Source organism: Aulostomus chinensis, chromosome 9 (assembly GCF_037954235.1).
Source record: "Aulostomus chinensis isolate RoL2024-O1b breed Wild chromosome 9, RoL_Achi_v1.0, whole genome shotgun sequence".
NCBI lineage: Eukaryota > Metazoa > Chordata > Actinopteri > Syngnathiformes > Aulostomidae > Aulostomus > Aulostomus chinensis.
Window position 1 is genome coordinate 15,893,645 of NC_141328.1, and position 20,458 is coordinate 15,914,102.

At 44.5% G+C, this 20,458-nt stretch overlaps 2 protein-coding genes and 1 long non-coding RNA gene across 4 annotated transcripts; all 3 read right to left on the bottom strand.

The window, feature by feature from the left end:
* Positions 1-5,323: 5,323 nt before the first annotated feature.
* LOC147256044 (homeodomain-interacting protein kinase 2-like) lies at positions 5,324-8,852 on the bottom strand. 2 transcript variants are annotated; one of them, XM_086213941.1, is made up of 9 exons: positions 8,546-8,852; positions 8,219-8,404; positions 7,933-8,114; positions 7,561-7,684; positions 7,268-7,378; positions 7,059-7,145; positions 6,784-6,971; positions 6,369-6,667; positions 5,324-6,264 (listed from the first exon to the last, which is right to left on the bottom strand). In XM_086213941.1, the coding sequence occupies exons 1-9, from the start codon at positions 8,735-8,737 to the stop codon at positions 5,699-5,701; spliced, it is 1,935 nt and encodes a 644-aa protein (XP_086070067.1). In that variant the 5' UTR covers positions 8,738-8,852; the 3' UTR covers positions 5,324-5,698. The 2 variants fall into 2 exon arrangements, with proteins under 2 accessions (XP_086070067.1, XP_086070066.1); XM_086213940.1 differs by having other exon boundaries at positions 6,784-7,145.
* A 5,144-nt stretch (positions 8,853-13,996) lies between these two features.
* On the bottom strand, positions 13,997-17,084 carry LOC147256045 (tumor necrosis factor receptor superfamily member 5-like; the record flags this gene model as incomplete). The annotated part of the gene is made up of 6 exons (XM_086215006.1): positions 13,997-14,606; positions 14,681-14,738; positions 14,835-14,863; positions 14,972-15,156; positions 15,254-15,341; positions 16,925-17,084. Coding segments are annotated over 5 exons (516 nt in total), but the record flags the coding sequence as incomplete, so codon positions are not given.
* A 6-nt stretch (positions 17,085-17,090) lies between these two features.
* Positions 17,091-19,862, bottom strand: LOC147256046 (uncharacterized). Its single transcript, XR_015117732.1, has 3 exons — positions 18,876-19,862; positions 18,630-18,723; positions 17,091-18,542 (listed from the first exon to the last, which is right to left on the bottom strand). It is a non-coding gene; the product is annotated as an uncharacterized LOC147256046 (long non-coding RNA).
* Between the last annotated feature and the right edge of the window lie 596 nt (positions 19,863-20,458).

Here is a 20,458-nt window from a genome sequence, read left to right on the forward strand (position 1 = left end):
TAGGTGGCTGAAGTTGTTTGAGCTCACTAATTTAATGGGTTTTTTTTTCATTTCACAATATTTTATCCAGAAGAGAGGTGGAGAGGAAACATCTGAGGACTCTGAACAGGTAAGATGGAGTGTTGCAGCTCTCTAAGTGATGTCTGCTCTCGTTAGAGTGACTCCACCCTCATAAGGAAGTGTGTGGTCACTGCCCATGGGACACTGCAGAGAGGTGACCCCTGCCTGCCATCTGCAGAATTACAGATGGGGACCACTGAGAGTCCAGAGAACTGACCCAGGACCCTCCAGACTGGTGCCTGAGGAACCACCTCCAGATACATAACAGCACTGCACTTTATAAGAAGGGACCGAGGAGACTCCACCTTCTCAGGAGACTGAGGTCCTTTGGAGTGGGAAGGGGGGACTCCTGAGGACCTTCAACACTGTGGTGGCATCAGTCATCTTTTGTGGAGTGGGACAGCAGCATCTCAGCTGCAGACAGGAAGAGACTGGACAAACTGATCAGGAAGTCCAGCTCTGTCCCAGGATGCCCCCTGAACTCAGTAGAGGTGGTGGCAGAAAGGAGAATGATGGGCAAGTCTGATGCACAGTGACTCCCACCCCATGCACAACACCCTGCCAGCACTGGAGGCTTCTTCACCCCAAGTGTGTGAAGAAGCAGGAACACAGGTCCTTTGTCCCTGCAGCTGCCAGACTGCTCTCAGTGACGACTGGACAATAAGGGTGGGTGATACTGGGAACTTTGGTGTCTTTCTGAGACCAAGTAGCTGCAGGGCTTGTGTCCCTGATACTCATACTTCTTGTGTGACATGTCATGATCATTGAATAATTTTGTCATTTTGCTTTGAGTTAGTTGATGATGATTATGATAAAACACAGGACAAAGATTTTAGGCAAATAACCATGCTTTTTATTAACTAACAACAATACAAAACAATTTATTTAAAAAATATAACAAAATCATTACCCTTTCACTACACACACTTGTTTAAGGAAAAGTCACTTATGAAAATCAACAAAAAAGCAAAAATGTAACACAGCCTCATCACATGCAGATATTTGTAAAACAAAGTATCAAAGTCAGTTGTGCAAAATAAGTAAACAAAAGCAACAGTGTAATCATAAATATTAATAAACCAATATTCAAGGATTTTTATTGTCATAACATTTCACATTTTCATGTTATTTGTAGTTGTTGTGTTGTTTGGAATCTGTAAATCCATTAATACACTGAGGAGTCTCTTCATTTCTGATGGAAATATCTTGGATATCCAGGTTTTTCAGCTTCTCCTCACATTTATTTCCACTCTGTTACTGACCTCGATTGCACTGTACTGATAAAAACAAACTAATGTTGGCCTGCTATAAGTGAGCTAGCAGGCTACGAGCTAAGATTCCAACATCAGCATGCCAAATAACAGGAAAGTAGTGGAACAGCATCAAAACCATCTGAAGAGAAGGCCCCATAGGGATCCAATGTTTTACAGGGATTATAACAAGGAGCAAGGGCCCTATCTAACCAGCTCATTAATTGGAGTTGTGACCAGGTTTAGGAGGGAACCTGTGGTCATTATGGCTGACATAGAAGCCATGTGTCATCAAGTGCAAGTGCTCCCACATGATGCTGATCTGCTGCGATTCCTCTGGTGGCCACAAGGAGACTTGAACCAAGCACCATGTGAATACAGAATGAAGGTACATCTTTTCGGACCAGCCCTAGATGCGCCAACTACGCCCTCAGGAAATGTGCAGAGGATTTTGGACATGAGCATAAGGAGAAAACAGTGGACAAGCTGCTTTTATGTGGATGATTGCTTTGTGGCAGTTGCAGCAGAGGAGGAAGCACTGACCCTCTGTCATGCGCTCATGTCTCTGTGCACTAAAGGGGGATTCTGTTTGACCAAGTGGCACAGTAATAGATCTGAAGTGCTCAAGGCCATCTCAGAACCCCACAGAGCTAAAGGCGTGGGGCAGAAGAGGAGTTTGTTGGGATGGTGACATACCAGAGACTGTCTCTGAAGAGTCTCCAAAGTGGGTGCAAGGCTTCCACCTACTGGACATTTTTGAGCTACCCAGATGTCTTCAACCTCTGGAGTTTGGAGATGTTATTACTGCGCAGTTACACCATTTCTGCGATGCTTCTGAGGAAGGCTATGGTACGGTGGCTTACCAGCTGTTACAGAATGAGCACCTCCAAATGCACAGTGCTTTCATTATGGGAATGGCTTGTGTTGCCCCACTGAAGACAGTTACAATTCCAGGAATGGAACTGATTGTTGCAACAATGGCCAGTCGCATGGATCTCCTGTGGAAGAAAGAGCTACACATGAGTCTCCAGGAATCTGTGGTTTGGACTGACTGTGCCTCTGTGATGAAATACATTAACAACGAAAGTTGCAGATTGAAGGTGTTTGTTGCCAATCGTGTTTCGGAGATAATGAAATCATCTCACCCTGCTCAGTTGAGGTACGTGGATACAGCTTGAAATACAGCAGACACAGCATCAAGAGGGGTCAAAGTGGAAGCATTTTTCAGGGACAGACTCTGGTTACCGGGACCTCTGTTTATTTGCCAACCTGAAACAGAATGGCCGGTGAGCCTGTGAGACATCTCCCCCAGGATGATCCAGAGGTGAAGAAAGTTGTTGCTGTCAATGCTGTACAAATTGGAGAGGATCCCACTGCTCACCTGATCATCATTATTCCTTGTAGATCCGATAAAAGAAAGCTGTGGCATGGTGGCTTAAATAAAAGGAATGGTTGTGGTCCTGTATCAGCAAGAGAAAAAGGCTAACAGCCAATCAGAGTGAAGGGAGCATGCAGACATGTAAGTAGCCCAAAATTCACAAGGATTTATTTCTGGGATTTAGCAGAGCCACCACTCATGACACTACTTTCCAGTATGGCTATTTTAGCTTCCAGGGCATGTTACTTCTCCAGAGCAGCCATACGTTGGATTGGTGCTGCCCTGTCAGCCTTTGCTCATCAGCATGCAGAACTTGTGATAGAAGATTTGGATTGAAATGAGACCTGAGTTTTTTCAGGTGGGGAAACATTTGAAATACTGTCACTGGGTTGAATATCATCCTCCTGGTCAGACTCTCAGTCACAATGTTTTGGAGCATCCTTCACCCATTTATTTACATCACTGATGAAATTTTCATTTGCTTTTATCTTCTGTTCAAACTGTGTTTGCTACCTTTTGTACTCTTCTTCAGGCAGTGGCATTTCCAACAATGCTTTGTGAGTTTCAGCAGCAGCATCACATAACTTATCAAAAGGTTTTCAACACTGCGGTATACCACCAAGGAATCAGTGGTTGTTTTGACAGCTAACAGATTCTGAATCTGCAGCTTGATTTTGGATGCCTGATTGAAGCTTAACCTCCAGTTTTTTTCACAGATTTTCAAGTAGCAGTGCAACACCTTTTGAGGTTAATCTTCTCTCTCTTTTTGCAACATCACCTTTTGCAGCACACTCCTCAGAAATACCATTTTCAACACTATCAGCAATGTCTTTCATTTCCAAACTGTCAATACGTCAACATGTGACATCAGAAGAACAATATCAGTCTTTCTCAGGTGGTAATTAGTTCCTCCAGTGGCCGATGAACTTTCTATTTCATATATTCTTTCTATCCCATCAACCAACATCCATGGCATTCAGTTCCACAATCCAAAGCATTAGAAAAGTCCAGTTTCCTTCAACGACTCAAAGAGGCTCAGTTTTATTCTCTGGTTATTATCTGGTGACCATCCTAAAAATAAAAACGTATTCGTTACTTGACGGGGGCGTGAGAAAGATCTTCACTCAATTCCAGAAAAAAATAAATAAGTAAAGTTGTGCCACATTGGTCTCTTTGGGTGATGTTCCCATTTATTGTAACAAAACAAAAAAAGTTATTAATTTAACAGAAAATGATGATGTATTTGGTGTGGAATGAAGCAAAAAACAAAAAAATCACTGGCTCTGGCTGTCAGTGAGAACTGTGTGCCCCCACCACCATCCAACTACTCAGCCTAATCACACCTCATTTCAAACAGCTGGGCTGCTGCTGCTGGGTAAGCCAACAAAAAGCAAATATACTGCACCCTTGTGGTCAAAATAAAGTGAGGGCTCCCACTTACTGTATCTGAGGAAGAGGACTTTTTTTCCTCCTTTAAGAAGAACGGCCATTTTGAAACAGGAGAGGCACTGAAGTCCCTCCCAGCTGTGCGCCGGCTATCATTTAACCTTAACACGGCACTCCCTGCCTCAGCAACCTGTGAGACTGTTGAGTGTTGCAGGGCTCAGCTTCAGGCCAAGAAGAGCATGCGTCAGCTCAAAGAACATTGAGCATCAAGTTTTTTTGTTGCTGTATTGGTAACTTTGTTTAATGTTCTGTGCTTAACTGATGTAGATCCTGATGTAGATTCCCCTGTTGTTGTACATACACTTCTTTTATGTTCTTTAATGTATTTGCATTGAACTATAATGCCTTCATTTTCAAAGGACATATATGCAGCTGAAACAAGTACCCTCAGGGACACGCTCTCTAATGGGCTCTCTACTCTAGATGGCATCACCCTGACCCTGAGTACAACTGCAAGGAACCTTGGAGTCATTTTTGACCAGGACCTTTCCTTCAGCTCCCACATAAAGCATGTGACTAGGACCGCCTCCTTCCATCTGCGCAGTATCACTAAGAGTAGGAATATCCTTTCCCAGAGTGATGCTGAGAAACTGGTGCATGCATTTATCACTTCTAGGCTGGACTACTGCAACTCTCTCCTGTCAGGATGTCCTAAAAACTCCCTAAAGAGTCTCCAGCTGGTCCAGAACGCTGCAGCGAGGGTTTTGACGGGAGTTAAGAAGAGAGAGCACATCTCTCCACTTTAGCTTCTCTCCACTGGCTTCCTCTAGGATCTAGAATCAACTTCAAAATCCTTCTGCTGACTTATAAGGCTCTCAATGATAAAGCTCCATCCTATTTGAAAGAACTCATTAGTCCCTACTGTCCTACCAGAGCAGTCCACTCCCAGAATGCAGGTCTTTTAGTGACTCCCAGTTCCTCCAAAAGCAGACAGGGATGTAGAGCCTTCAGTTACTGGGCTCCTTTACAGTGGAACCAGCTCCCTCCATGGGTCAGAGAGGCAGACAGTCTGTCAACTTTTAAGTCCAGGCTTAAGACTTTCCTTTATGACCGAGCTTTCAGTTAGGACTGGTTCAGGTAGCTCTAGGTAGCTCTGAACCGCTGATCGCTATGCTGCTATAGGCTTAAACTTCTGGGGGACACATCTGGTTACATGGAGCCCTCTCCTCTCCTCCCCTCTCCTCTCCTCTCCTCTCCTCTCCACTCCTCTTCCTCTTGATGGTAAAATTCTTAAAATAAATGTCTTGCTCTCTTGTGACAAAGCAGCTGATTGTCCCTCTTTAGTCTTCTGGTTGGGAGCTGCAGTCCAATGGTCAATGGCAAGTATATCAGTGGAAGGGATGTTCCCTGCCAGGGTTGTTATTGTGCTCCTCAACCAAAGTCATATGGCGTCCAAGCATATCGGGCCAGGGAGCACGCACAGATCCTCAGGATGAAGTCAGTCTCAACTTCACATCAACACTGTCATCCATCCATAGGGGTGAAAAAATGTCCCTCCTCAAACTGCCAGCACGATCATTCAGTTCCAGTAGTTTGGCAGGTGGAGGTCACTTCCAGTTGGTTTCTATTTCTGTGTGGTGTCCTGGAGCGGCGTCGAGGCTGGTAGTGGTGGGCTGGTAGACGCAGCGTCGGTTGAAGGGGACATGAGCTGCTGAGGGGCGGCTTGGTGTGGGGGATTGATAAATTGTTGGTTGACTGGAGGGGGCTCTTGATTTTGGGCGGGGGCTTGGTAGAGTGGAAATAAAAAGTGTGGGTTGACTAGAAGGGGAATATTATTTGGAGGGGCCCGTTGGTAGGGGTGATATCTAACTTGGCGGTTGAGTAGGTGGGCCATAAGTTGTTGAGGCAGACGTCGGTAGGGCAGATACAGAGGGCTGGGATTAATAGGAGGGGGCAAGTGATTAATACAGGGGGGCTGGTAGGGGGGATCTATGTGTCCGGGGTTAGCGAAATACTGATTGTTAAAAGGGTGACCAAGACGGGTATGATAATAAAGAGGAGGGGGGATGGGAGGGAGGGCAGTGGCAGACGTGGGGACGGAGGACCCGAGGGGGTCTTGCTGGACAAGAGGGGGGGCCCTTGTCTCACCTGGAGTCTCTGTTGCGCCCCTCACGTTGGACTGGGGAGGCTCTGAAAGTGAACAATCACATGTTAGTCACAAACATGTCTCGGTGGAGTTACAGAGAAATACTGTCTGTGGACTTTAAATCTAGAAACAAGACACGTCTACACACCTGTCCTCCCTCCATCCCCTTCTTTGCAAGCTGCTTTTCTTCTTCTTTTCGCGAGTTTTTGTGACTGCACCTCATCATCAGGCCTTTTTCTTTTGCAGCCACGCTTAGGCTCAGCCTCCGTCTGGGTACAGGGCGTGAGTGGGGGAGGAGTTGTAGTCCTCTTCTTAACCTTTTGTGGCCGCACATCGTCATAGGGCTTCTTTCTCTTCTGTCTTCTAGACTGAGGCTGACCCTCAGTGGTCCGGCCTGTTGGGAGGGCTATCCCAGTCCCAGACATTATTCGAAGGGAGGTCATCTGACTGCAAGGCAAGGAAAGACTCTGTCAGTTGAGTGAATATAACATCCAACGGTATCTTCAGATGAACTGGACAACACTAAGAAAATGTGAAGTCATGCAATCCTGGTATTGACTTACTAGACACTGGTATTCTTATGGGGCTCCAGGTGGCTCAGGGAAATGAACGGATGCTGCAGCACCTCACGTGGAGTCACTCTGGATGAGGCGTTCATCTGCAGCATCCTCTTCAACAAGTCCAGGAACATCTGGCGATCAGCTGTCTCAGCAGACTGATCACCAGGGTGCAGGAACCTGATAGTGTTAAGCTGGAACAAACAACAATCAAGGTCAGGTGTGTCCTCAACTTCCTCCAGAGTATTTGACCTGCACTTCACAATAAATGTGATACTTACAAACCACAGCTGGTCGAGGGAGCTGAACAGATACTTCCTCCTCTCAGTGGACTGAATCCCTGTCTCTAGCTGGTATCTGTCTGGATTCTGAAGGGAGAATTGATGGAAAAAAAACATGTTTATGAACTCTTAATGGTCAAATTTCTGCAGTAAAACGAAGAGCACTGTGTTATTTAGCTCAGTTAGAATTGAGCAGTCGAGTTATGTACCTTGAATTTCCAGAGTCCATCCAAGTCTTTCACAAAGAAATAGTCAGTATACAGGCCAGCTCCTAGCATATCCTGGGGGAAGGGACCCTGCATGTCCATGATGTACCTGATCTGAAGACACAACACAAGGTTAACCCACAATGATGGGTCAGAGAGGACTTTTAACCAAACATTACTGCATTCATTTCCATCAATAATTAAAAACTGTTTCCCCATGAAATAAATATTTGAACTTGAAACCACTGGCAACAAAAGGAGGAGAACCACACTAATAAAATGTAGGTGGAACTTACCACGTCGTACTCGTTCATTCCTGGGTACATCAGGTTCCCGGTGAATAAGCTGCCGGCTATGCAGCCGACGGCCCACATGTCAACGGCTTCATTACATGGAAGCCCCAGCAGCATCTCAGGGGAACTGAAGGAATGGAAATGCAAACCCATCATTAAAACTACTTGCATTATAATGTGAATAATTCTCATTTCAATCAAGTTTTGGTGGAACAGATCAGAAATCATGGTTCCAGTTGGCCACAATTTGGACTGTAGACTGTTTCCACTTTTTGTTTCTTCAAATTTCTTACTATTCTGTTCCTAAATATGAAGTAGACCCACATCTTTGGTCACCAGTACACCACTAAGAAACAAATATTTTCCTTTACTCACTAGTATGGGGTGGTCCCCATCTTGCAGCCCTGCTCCACACTGGCAACTTTGTGTGCCAGACCAAAGTCGATGATTTTGATTTTAAATGGCTGCTGCCTGTGGTTGACCAGCATGATGTTTTCAAGTTTCAGATCGCAGTGTACGATCCCGGCCTCCTTTAGAAAATGTAGTCCACTGGCAAGCTGCAGGGTTATCAAATGAGAACACATTAATTGTATGACAAGGTCAAAAGTACTCCATCAATAACCATTTTCTATGATCCAGATAGGAATATGGTAGTACTTACCTGCTGTAGGATGGGCCTGATCTCCACCAGAGTCAGAGGCCGGTTCTTCTCCTCCAAAAGGCCTGTCAGAGTTTTGTCTAAAAACTCAAATTCCAGGCAGAAATGCCTTCTGTGTGTGAAGGCCCTCTCCCAGTGCACAAAGAGCTGTGTGTTGGCCAGCTTCTTGACTTCTTCCAGCAAGGCCATCTGGAGGTATAGAAAATAAATCTTACTATCTTGAGAGTCTCACAGGATGTTTTGTGGCATTATACAGTTAAAGAAACCGATGTGCAAAGCTGTCATCACAAGAGGAGTAAATCTCAATTAATGTGGTGTTGACTGTCCTACCTCGAGTTCGCCATCCTTTTTCTTCATGGTCTTCACTGCCACCACTTTCTCATGCCCGTCCTTGTCAGTCCTCTTACATTTGAGGACTTTACCAAAGCCTCCCTCTCCAAGGACGGACAACACCTCGTAGGTGGTGGGCTTTGAATGTAAGATGCTTCCAGGAACTAAAGATCTGCCTTTCCTGGTAGCCATTTACCTCAGCTATTTACAAAAAAAATAGTCTTTTATTTTGAAACAAGTGAGATTATGTTGAAGGTCACAGTGAACAATTTAATTCACTGGTGTTTGGATGTGTGGCAGAAGGATTGAGGCGTCTTTGTGATGAAGGATACTGATGAAGCTGAGCGAGTGAGTCTTATAACCCTGTCCACTGATGTGGTTATCTTTCATTTTGTGACTGTCATGACTGAAAGATCAGAGTCAGAATTTTCAGATGGTAGGACAGTGGGATGACTGTCATGACTGAAAGATCAGAGTCAGGATTTTCAGATGGTAGGACAGTGGGATGACTGTCATGACTGAAAGATCAGAGTCAGGATTTTCAGATGGTAGGACAGTGGGATGACTGTCATGACTGAAAGATCAGAGTCAGGATTTTCAGATGGTAGGACAGTGGGATGACTGTCATGACTGAAAGATCACTGTCAGGACTCTGAGGCGACAGCGAGGTTGACACACAGATGAATGCAAGTATTTTGAAAGCAGTGATGTTTTGTGACATCACATGCCCCCACCCCTCAAACACCAGGAGTGTGACGAAGAAGTTCATCGTAACAAGTAGGAGTCTGAGTGTTGCGTTATTGAACCAGGTGTTTCATGTCCACCATATCTAATAATAATACTAATAAGAACGATGAATATAATCATTATAATTTAGCTTTTTATCACACCTTTGAAGAAATTCATGGAGGCTTCATAACAAAAACTTCTTCCAGCTGAAATGCATTCAATTGAAATTTTGTTACCTTGAAGGGGAAATTCAAGTCCATGCAGACAAATCAATAATTACATTTTGTGATTATTAAATGAAATGCATAACACATCACATCGTCATAAACTGAGTTGCCTCATCAATGATAACTGCAAGAACGTTTTGTTCATTTGTTGTCTCTTTCTCTGACCTGTCACTCCTTGGTGTCTAACATATAGAGAATTCAGTTCGATATATTTTCTAGCCGTAGTGCTTCACTGCTCCCTAAAAGTCATTGGGAAATCCATCCATCCATTTTCTACACTGCTTATTCGTTAAGGGTTGCAGGGGTGGGGGGGTTGAAGCCTCTCCCAGCTGACATTGAGCGTGAGGCGGGGTTCACCCTGTACAGGTCAGTCATCGGTAAACGTATTTTGACTGACTCGTGATCTCCTGGATGTGGCGCTGAGTTCTGACTACCGTTGGTAGTGGATGTGGTCAGTAGTGTTTTCTGAACTGAACAACAAGCTCAGATTTCCATGTTCAAGCTGTGGATGTTGCTAAGTGGAGGAACCATTCCTAACATGGTCATTCAAATCATTGGATTCGATATGTTGGGCTTCCATGTAATCCAAACAGTCAGCAGGACACTGTAGGGAATCAAACCCCATCCCAGTATAGCAGAAGTGCCATGACCAGTGTCTTTTACTTTTTAACTCCACATGGAAGGTAAATAGAGATGGGATTTATGGCTCTTTGAGGGGAGCCGGATCTTGGTGAGCCGTTTCTTTCAAAGAGCCGTTCAAAATAATGGCTCATTTGTATATTTATTAAGTTTTAAGAAGCCAGTCTGGCCTTACCTCGTTTTATCTTGGGAGGAATGAATTGAGATATCCCACCAATATGAGTTTGAATTAGTCTGAAATATTGATTATACCCTTATTTGACATGTGTGGATTAGATTTTCAAATCTGATCAGGATTCATTGTAAATAATCCACAGGGTGGCGCCGTATCACTCTGCTTTGACAGTGACGTCACTATTTCGAATTGCCCTTTGTACAAATTCTGTGTATGTGTGTAAACCAGGCCTTGACCACATCTAAACATTCAAAAACAAAGCAGGCCACAGGGAATTTCTGTGCAAAACAGCTTTTAGTGCAAAGATTTCCACACAAGAACATTGTTTATAATGCAGGACAACAAACTCTGCATAGACTAGTGGACTGTCTTCCAAGTGTGTGCAAATGAGCTCCTTTTCAAAAAACAGGAGATCTGCCCCTTCAAGTCTTAATTGAGCAATAGCAAAATGCAATGTAAACAAATCCAAAGCAGTACCAGATTTTATGGCTTCTTCTGCCTGTCCATCTTCTCTTTGGGCAAATTAGCGTTAAGGAAGACAAGCGATCTGATCTTTGAAGGCTTGAGGCGACTTCTCTTCTCTGAGATAATCAGTCTGGTTTTTTAAGAATATTCTCTCAGAGGGAACTGATGTCACCACAACACGCAGCTTCTTGGCCATCAGCTTGTTAAGCCTGGGGTACACAGGGGCCCGAATTTCCCACCACTTGAGGGGATCCTCATTTTTGGCAACAAGAGGCTCGTCGAAGTAGGTTCGCACCTCCATGACAGCATCTGCTGCGGGATTCCTGGCTGATACTGTTCCCGCGACCTGCTTGGGGTAGGAGATGTAACAATGGGAGACACAACAATTCTTTCTGACATTGTGTTATTCGATTGATGTCATCCTAGATGTGGAGAAAAAAGTTGGATACATTTTTGCCACCCTTAAAGCCTCATGGAAAAAGCTCCAAACAGTTGATTCAGCTGCAGCTGCACTGCCTGCTTCTTCCACTTCGACTGCTTGCTGGACGGGTTCGCTGCTGTTAGGACTGAGTCTTCCTGCTGCAGTTGATGTCCTCTGGAAGGTCTCATCTGCAGTTCTTGCATCAGCAAAAGCCATCCTCTTAAATCGAGGGTCAAGAGCAGCGGCATCTGAAAGGATGTGGTTTGATTGGATGGAATCTAGTCGACACGCTTGTACAAAAACAGTTGACCGTGTGTTTTGCTGCCTGTGTTGTTGCCCTCCTCTGGAAATCGTCTGTGGCTCTTTGCAGTCCCCTAGCCAGTAGTGTGACTTCTGAGGCTGTCACGTCGCTACTAACCAAAAAATATACATATTACTTTGAGTCTTTGATTCTTTGTAAATAATCCAGGTAATTTGCATGCATGCCATAGAGATCTACTACTGAACAACATACCTTTCTGCACTGAGTTCAACAGTGACCTCCTCAAACGGTTTCAAGATGGTGTACATTTCCTGCAGTGTCATCCATTCTTCTTGGGATAAAAGGCAGACTGGTGCATTGGTTATGGCCAGGGTGGACAAGATGGGATTTTTGTTGCTCAGAAAACTCTGCAACATGAAATACACGGAGTTCCATCTTGCGACACAATCCTGTTTGAGTGGTAGTTCATCCATCTTCATTTGGAGCTGTGTCTCCTTCAGTTTTTGTGCAGCCACTGTTCTTCTGTGAAAGTATTCCACTGCCTCTTTAACTTTATCGATGATGGAATGTGGACCTTTAAGGGCATCTCTGACCACAAGATTAATGGTATATGCCAGGCATGGAAGGTGGCTCCATCCTGTTATTTGAATAGCCTTAGTCATGTTTGCAGCATTGTCAGTTAAGCAGCACGCCACTTTTTCAATCCCCCACTCTGCTACAACACTATGAAGCTTTTCTGCCAGCTTGTCTGCTGTGTGCCGCTCATTGAATTCAAAACAGTCCAGTAGGCAGAAGGACATGTGGAAATCTTCAGTAAAGTGACATGTTACAGACATGAATGAGGTGGTAACCCTTGACGTCCAACAATGCCTTCTTGGCACACTGCTGACACTTTGGACACCCTTCTCCTAAGTGATGCTACTTCTCTCTCATGCATTTCAGAGACTCTCTGGGTTCGTACCTTCCTACATGGAGGAATATAGGAGGGGTTGAGAGCATAGCAGAAGTTTTGGAATTCCTGTCTTCCACAATTTTAAAAGTCAGTGGCTATCATTTTTGCCAGTGCTTCATCTATCTTCTCCTGTTTCCATGGGTCAATACAGGAGCTGTAACATGCTGACTGAGAGATGTCTGCTTTGTTTTAGTGGTAGCAGCAGCAGCAGGTGGCTGGTCAGGCAAAGATGTGGGGGCAGAGGTATCAGAGGCTGCTGTAGCGGTGGCTAGACTGACAATAGCGCAGGTATGACGTCGAGCACTACCGGCCTGACTTCCATCCATCCATCGTCATCTTCCGCTTATTCCTACACATTAAGGGTCGTGGGGGGGCTGGAGCCTATCCCAGCGTCAACGGGCGAGAGGCGGGGTTCACCCTGGACAGGTCGCCAGTCCATCGCAGGGCCAACATAGAGAGACGAACAACCATTCACACTCACATTCATACCTACGGTCAATTTAGAGTATCAATCAGCCTCGTCCCCAATTGCATGTTTTTGGACTGTGGGAGGAAGCTGGAGTACCAGAGAGAACCCACGCAGACATGGGGAGAACATGCAGACTCACACAGAAAGATCCCGTGCCCGAGCCGGGACTCGAACCCGTAACCTTCTTGCTGTGAGGCCACAGTGCTAACCACTGCACCACCGTGCAGCCCCTGGCCTGACTTAAAAGAAATATTTTTTTGGCAAATATTACATTTGGCCTTACCGTCTGTCACTAAAGAAAAGTGGATCCAAATGCTGCTTCGTTTCTTTGAGCTCATTTTGTCAACTGCGACGGTCTGACTCTCCTCCTCCTCAATAAAACCCCTCGCTGCTGTTGCTTTTGTTTTTTTACTGAGGCACTCTTGTGAAGGCAGCGTGCACAAAGCTGTGTGATGCTTTTTGCATATCCAATAAGCACCAAGCAGCTGGGGAGAAATAAAGGTAAAAAAGAAGAAAAAAGAACGGTTCCCAGCTGCGACTCGGTTCCCCTCGTTCAGGTTAAAGAGCCTTTCAAAAGAACCGGTTCGTTTGTGATCGTCACAACACTAATAGAGACAGAGACACTGGCTCACAAACACACCGCTGACTGTTTTTGTTTTTTTTTTAGGGTCGTCACTCTTCGTGTGAAAGCTCCCATGAGATGTCATCTGCTGGACCTTGGCAACCGGTTTTAATAAATGAACAAAACAGCAGAAGTGCTGTTAGGAGGTTCTTTGGATTTGAGTCGGATGAACAAGGAAAGGAAAAGGACAGAAGCAAAATGCAAGAGATGCAACAGAACTGTGCCGACAAAAGGAGCGAACACGACGAATTTAGGAAAGCACCTCCAAGACAGAGACCAGACCTGTATAAGGAATTCAAAGAGGTTGATAGCAGTGGAACTTGAAGTCGGTGTTGCCAAGAGTTATCACATCTATCGCTGTTTACTTTAACATGTTGTCTTGTTAGCGAGCGCAAACTAAAGCTAATCAAAGGGAGGTTACATACATTAAAACTTATTTGCCTCATGTTAATGTGTAAAGAATAACTTGAACAAGTTCTCTACCTCAAGATTAAAGTTCTTTGTTTTTATTTAAATAAAAAATGTTTTACACAAAGTTCTGAGTGGCTGCGTAGTTTCAAAAATTGAATTAAATATCAATATTTTTCAAAATGTCATATCAAAGTGTGAAATCCAGAATCATGACCACTACTCTCCAGTGCTGGCAGGGTGTTGTGCATGGGGTGGGAGTCACTGTGCATCAGACTTGCCCATCATTCTCCTTTCTGCCACCACCTCTACTGAGTTCAGGGGGCATCCTGGGACAGAACTGGACTTCCTGATCAGTTTGTCCAGTCTCTTCCTGTCTGCAGCTGAGATGCTGCTGTCCCACTCCATAAAAGATAACTGATGCCACCACAGTGTTGAAGGTCCTCAGGAGTCCCCCCTTCCCACTCCAAAGGACCTGAGCAGGTGGAGTCTCCTCGGTCCCTTCTTATAAAGTGCAGTGCTGTTATGTATCTGGAGGTGGTTCCTCAGGCACCAGTCTGGAGGGTCCTGGGTCAGTTCTCTGGACTCTCAGTGGTCCCCATCTGTAATTCTGCAGGTGGCAGGCAGGGGTCACCTCTCTGCAGTGTCCCATGGGCAGTGACCACACACTTCCTTATGAGGGTGGAGTCACTCTAAAGAGAGCAGACATCATTGGTAAAGACGTCTCAGTGTAGTTCACTTAGAGAGCTGCAACACTCCATCTTACCTGTTTACACCAGAGGCTCCACTGTTTTCCTCTCCACGTCTCTTCTGTGTGAAATATTCTGAAATGAAAGACATCATTGATTAGTGAGCTCAAACAACTTCAGCCACCTACCAAAGAACATTCATTGAAGTGTCACAAAGAGAGGAAAACATACCAGATCTACCTTCTCTGGATTGTTTCCTTCTACAAAGACCAAACCCATAAAGAAACCATGATGAGCCATGTCATGAATATCTGAGCATTTCAGCTCTCACTACAACCATGATCATGTTTTATTGACTAGATTCTTACCTCTTGGTGGACGTTCTCTTTTGCATCTTGTGAAGTAAATTCCTAATCCAACAGCGAGCAATAAAGAAACCAGCAAAACCACCGACACCACGACTGCTATTGTAACAGCTGAGCTTCGTGCTCCACACTCAGTATCATGTGCAGCAGTTCCTGCTTTTATTACATGGAGGTTTTTGGACTTGCAGCTGCAATGACATGGAGGGACATTTTAGAGGGACATTTAGAGACAGCACACCTTCATTGCTCTCGTCAACTTTCTTCATCTCGTGATTGCTGACTCACTCTGTGTGAGGCTGACAAGACGTAGACGTTCCATCTGCAAATGTTCCACCTCTGCAGTCTGTGCACACAGTGTCATTGAAGGCCGTTCCTGCAGGTACAAAAGATTCCTGTCACACTGAGTTCAGTCCACAAATAATGAAGTCATCACAGTGTCAAATCCTGGAGTGATGAAAAACCTGTTTCATTGATTTTCAAGCCAACACTTGAAAACCTCACATCCCCCCAAAAAGCTTCAGGTTCACAGGGTTTTTACTCATGTGAAAATGATTTCAGAATTCTTCTTTGTCCACTTAAGGATTCCTTCTTAAAAAAACGTTTTCAAACACTTGTTAATGAACCCCTCACTTTTACCAAGAAATATTAATTTGACAAGGCGCCGTGTCAGCATGCTGATCAAACAGTAAGAACACCGCACAGGTCTGGGTTTTGGATTCATCCCAATAAAAGGACTCTCTCAACGTGATCCCATGAGAGTCTTTCTGCTGAGACTAACAGTTAGAAGAGGACAAACTTCACTCAAAAAACATCCATGCCGAAAATGAAATTGGAGGATGAGTTGAACTGATCTGTGTCAGAATGGTATGGGTTCTTCCTGGCTCCGTGCTGCATCCCTCCACCAAGTCACATGAAAATCACTGGTCGTTTTGGTGTAACCTGATAAAAGACAAACACCAACAAAATCCTAACCTCCTTCTACCTCCTCATGAGCTGCAGTGTTTCAAGCAAGTACTAAACACACAGTAACTCTTTTAGGAGCCAGATTGGTCATGTACTTTTTTCTGGTGTTATACCCATTTGTGTCAGTAGGTGGCGGTGTCTGTTCAGGATGTTGCCAGAATTCTACAAATGTCGGCGGGTTAATCAGCGCAGGCGCACACGCTGGGGAAGTCATACAGTGTTTGACCGGGCCACGCCGCTGGTCAGAGCATTTGTGTGTTGTTTTAATGAGTATTTTTGTGGATCCTAAATACATCTGCAACAAAGAGTATTGCCTGAACAGTTGCTGTGTGATGCACTTAACACCTGCATGAACCTACCTACCTACTGTACACTGGCACGAGTAAAGCCCTTTAAACCAGCAGAATGCGCCATTGGTGACAAAGGGCCACTAAAACTATAAATGCCAACACAGGGACAAAAGGTTCAAACACTTCCTGAAAAGATGAACTGGCACAGGAAGCATGACATTCTGGTACAGTAGAAAGTGTGTGTAGAGAGGAGAGTGTGTGAAACATTTTTACAGGTTTGATCACAATCAACAAGGGTGAGACATCAAGGATGCAGTTTGTGTTCTTCATCCTCAGATAGATGTCTGTCTTCTCATTGAGAAAGAAATTTAAATTTAGAATAATACATGGATGGAACTACTTTTCTGACTGGCGTAGTGATTTCACACAGCATCTCACAAACCCACTGTCACTTTGGAATAAAAAAACAAAGTTTGTTGACAACTGATGAACAACTGTTGCTACGAATGATGGCTGACTTTGTCTGAGAGGCTGAGGAGGGTTATTTCAGGACAAACCAAGATCCTGAACCTGATCTCTTTGATGAGACCGGAGGATCTACCTTCTTGTCAGGTTCTGGTGAGGACGGCTAAAACCCAGAACCAGAGCTCTGGTGAACAGTTCAGCTCTACTTGTAGTCTTTCAGTCAGCAGAAGCAACCCACCTCTTTGGCTGATGTGTTGTCCTGGTTGACAGCGTGTGTGTTGGCGTGCTGCTACACAGCCGTCCTCTCTGGAGTCCAGACAGTAGAATCCCTCCACTGGTTCACACACTGTATCTGATACTGTAGTGCACTTGGTCTTTACCTGGAGTCCAGACCCTGTAAAACAGTGAGGTTACACTCCATGACAACATCAGACCATCTCCAGTTTTGATGACATCTGAGCCAACATGACACAACAGTCTGTAATTTAGAGGAAAATATCTGTAGGAGCGACTGGTGGATCTGAGGAGACGGAGAAAACCAGAAAACTGAGGGAAGTTTACAGACATCCAGTCTCAGATCATCATGAGTAATAAAATAACACCACTGTTAAAACTGGAGTCCTGCCTACTGCCTCCCAGTGGAACCAACATGAGTGAAACAAAAGAATTCCCTGAGTGAAATTCCCAGCATGGTATTGTCTGCCTCTGATCATTTGATCGTGAAATATCAACAACGATTCATTTCCCAGCCTCTCGCGTCCACGACCACACTTGCATACACACAAGCATCTTACAGAAGAGGAACTATTTCTGTGGTTGTTTTAATGCGCAGCCCAGTTTTCTCTGACCAATCAGGAATGACTCCATCACTACAAACCCTTGAAATCTACCTGAATCACAGTTTCCACAATCTAAACAGTAGTTCAGCCCACTCATTTTATTCATGTATGTTCCTTCAGTGCAGGGCAGACAGGAGGTGCTGCGGAACTCTGTACAGTCTTTGTTTACTCTGTGCCCTGTTGAAAAGAACACCAGTGAGATCCATCAGTATTCACTCCAGAAATATACAGTTTTTATTCATGGAACCCAACAGAGAGCAGTCAGGCTGGACTGACTGCTATGGTCAAAACATTTCCAAAGTGAGGCCATTTCTCACTGAGCAGCAGAGAGCCTAATGCCTGCATCTCCAAATAGCAGGTTTGACTCCAGTCATGCTCTCCTTCTGGTCAAAGAATGAGTACAATCAATCAGCTGCAACTCATTCAAAGTTCAGCTGCCGAGTGCTGACCAAGACCAGAGGGAGAGCCCACATCACACCTATTTTTAAGTCCTCACACTGGTTACCTGTTAGTTTTCATGTAGATTGTAAATGTATTTTTTGGTTCATCAGGTGCTGCATGGTCCTGCACCAGACTGACACTTAACTTTACTTTACAGTCAATTTAGAGTATCAATCAGCCTCGTCCCCTCTTGATGTCTTTGGACTGTGGGAGGAAGCTGGAGTACCAGAGAGAACCCACACAGGAACAGGGAGAACATGCAGACTCCACACAGAAAAAGATCTTGTGCCTGAGCCGGGACTTGAACCTGGAACCTTCTTGCTGTGAGGTGACAGTGCTGACCACCGCAACACCGTGCTGCCCATTACATGACATCATTAATGTTATTAATCAGGACCAATATTTTATTCACGCTAATGTGCATTTCTTTTCAAGTCCTTTTTGTTTTATTTAAACTCACTATCTGTTGAATCCCTGTACAGCTCTTTGGAATGCATTTTGACATGTTTAAAAGGTTTTCTGTTCATGAAGATTGATTGATTTATTGGTTGATGATCTGCACACAGGAAGTTCAAGCTAGAAGAATTACAAATGTAAATTAGAAGTTTACTTGCACATGCAATTACTAAAGTTAAAAATTAATAACGTCGAGTTGCATCTCACCAGGAAGACACTAACGACAGCACTGTCCTTGGACACTCTCGTACTCTACTGGATGACATGTGAGTGCAGGACCACAGAGAACTTCCTGTGTTATCTGTGAAGAGAGAGAACACGTTTCATTCTTTTTTTTTTTACATTGTATTTGGCTGAACGGATTTATTTGCATCGAAATAAAAGATGGAGGACTGGAGGAGCAAAACATTAAGAATAAAAGCTTTATATCTAACAAGTTATTAAGGGTTTTACCAGCAAAAGAGCCACTGTCAACAGTTTTTGAATAAACAGCATTTTAACTGTTTTCACGAGGTGAGAACAAATCACACTGAGACCCAGCCATCCATCGTCTTCCGCTTATTCCTGTCAAGGGTCGCAGGGGGGCTGCAGCCTATCCCAGCGTCTATGGGCGAGACGAGGGGTTCACCCTGGACAGGTCGCACATCACACTGAGATCTGGGAAGAGCTGGAGAGTAAAATCATGAAATGCATAGATTTGCAACATCATAGGGCATCCAACTCACTCCCTCTAGCCCAGGCTATGCACAGTCTCATAGCCAAGCAGAGAGAACTGTAAAAACTGTGAAGCAGGTGATTAAGAAGGAGAAGGTACTGAGGAGCACTCTAGCAGGCTCCAGCTCTATTCTCCAGCCCTCAGTGCCCCGGAGTGCACACTCTGTTCTCACAGACCTCCAGAAAAGACAGCAACAGCACTGCAACAGGAGGAAAGCACTGGTCTGCTCTCCGGCGACCCCTGATGCAGACATCATGGATGAGGACCCGCCACACACATCAGGTAAAAGAGCAGCAGAGAGTGTCGACACTCAGCCTTCAACCACACCGAATCCAACTCACACCGCAGTGCTTGACTCCCCCTGCTGGACGGGCTCCGCAGTGCTGTCTGTCAAAGTCGTAGTACGAGTTTAAAGTCGAAGTACGAATCCCCGAGTGCCAACAGGGGCTCCGTAGACAGAAGATCGTATGAGACGACAAGAACAATTTCCAGCTTCGTTTAGCCCGAGTTCCCGTTTCAGGAAGTTGTCAGCCCGTTTGATAATGGAACCTTTTACACCTGAGCTCATAAAGCCGAGCAGCAGCAGAAACGTCACCAACTCCAATCATTCGGTTTTACACCTCAAGAGAAAAGAAGCGGATAAAAACGATGTTACCTCCTCGACTTTAGCAGGACGGAGAAATCGTGTTTATTGAAGGACTTGACCGCTGCTTTCACTTTGCACTTTTCAGAATAAAGTTACAGAAAATAACATTCGTACGAGCTGTGACCTACGTGCGATCACAGCATAGAAACTAAGAACCCAGAGAAGTCTGTCACGAACTGAAGCACCAATATGTACCATCAACACATTATTTGTGATAGAAGGATATATTTTTAATATGATTTACGAAATAATGATATTGACAGCTTTTTCTGCGGTACATCAGAATCATCCGGAAAAAGATGAATGAAATAAAATCCCTCTCACTTGTTGCTCATCAAAATACAGTGATTCTTTACACCTGTACTTATAATTCATAGAATAATATTATTTGAATTGAAAATGTATGTTTGCAGACACATTTGTCTGTCAAATCTTGATGTTATTTTCAAACACACAGCACTGAATGGACACGCTTGTTCTTGGCCGAGATCCCTCTGCTAAAGGACACAGTAGGAGGATGACTTTGGCAATTCTAATCCACCTGTTGTGCCTTTATTCTGAAGGCTTTAGAAGTTAAATCCCACCCTTGTTTTGGAAAACCAATGGACTAGAACTCCTCTGAGTGGAACCAAGCACTGGTTTTAGTTTCATTTTGACTCACACTCAACAGTAAAT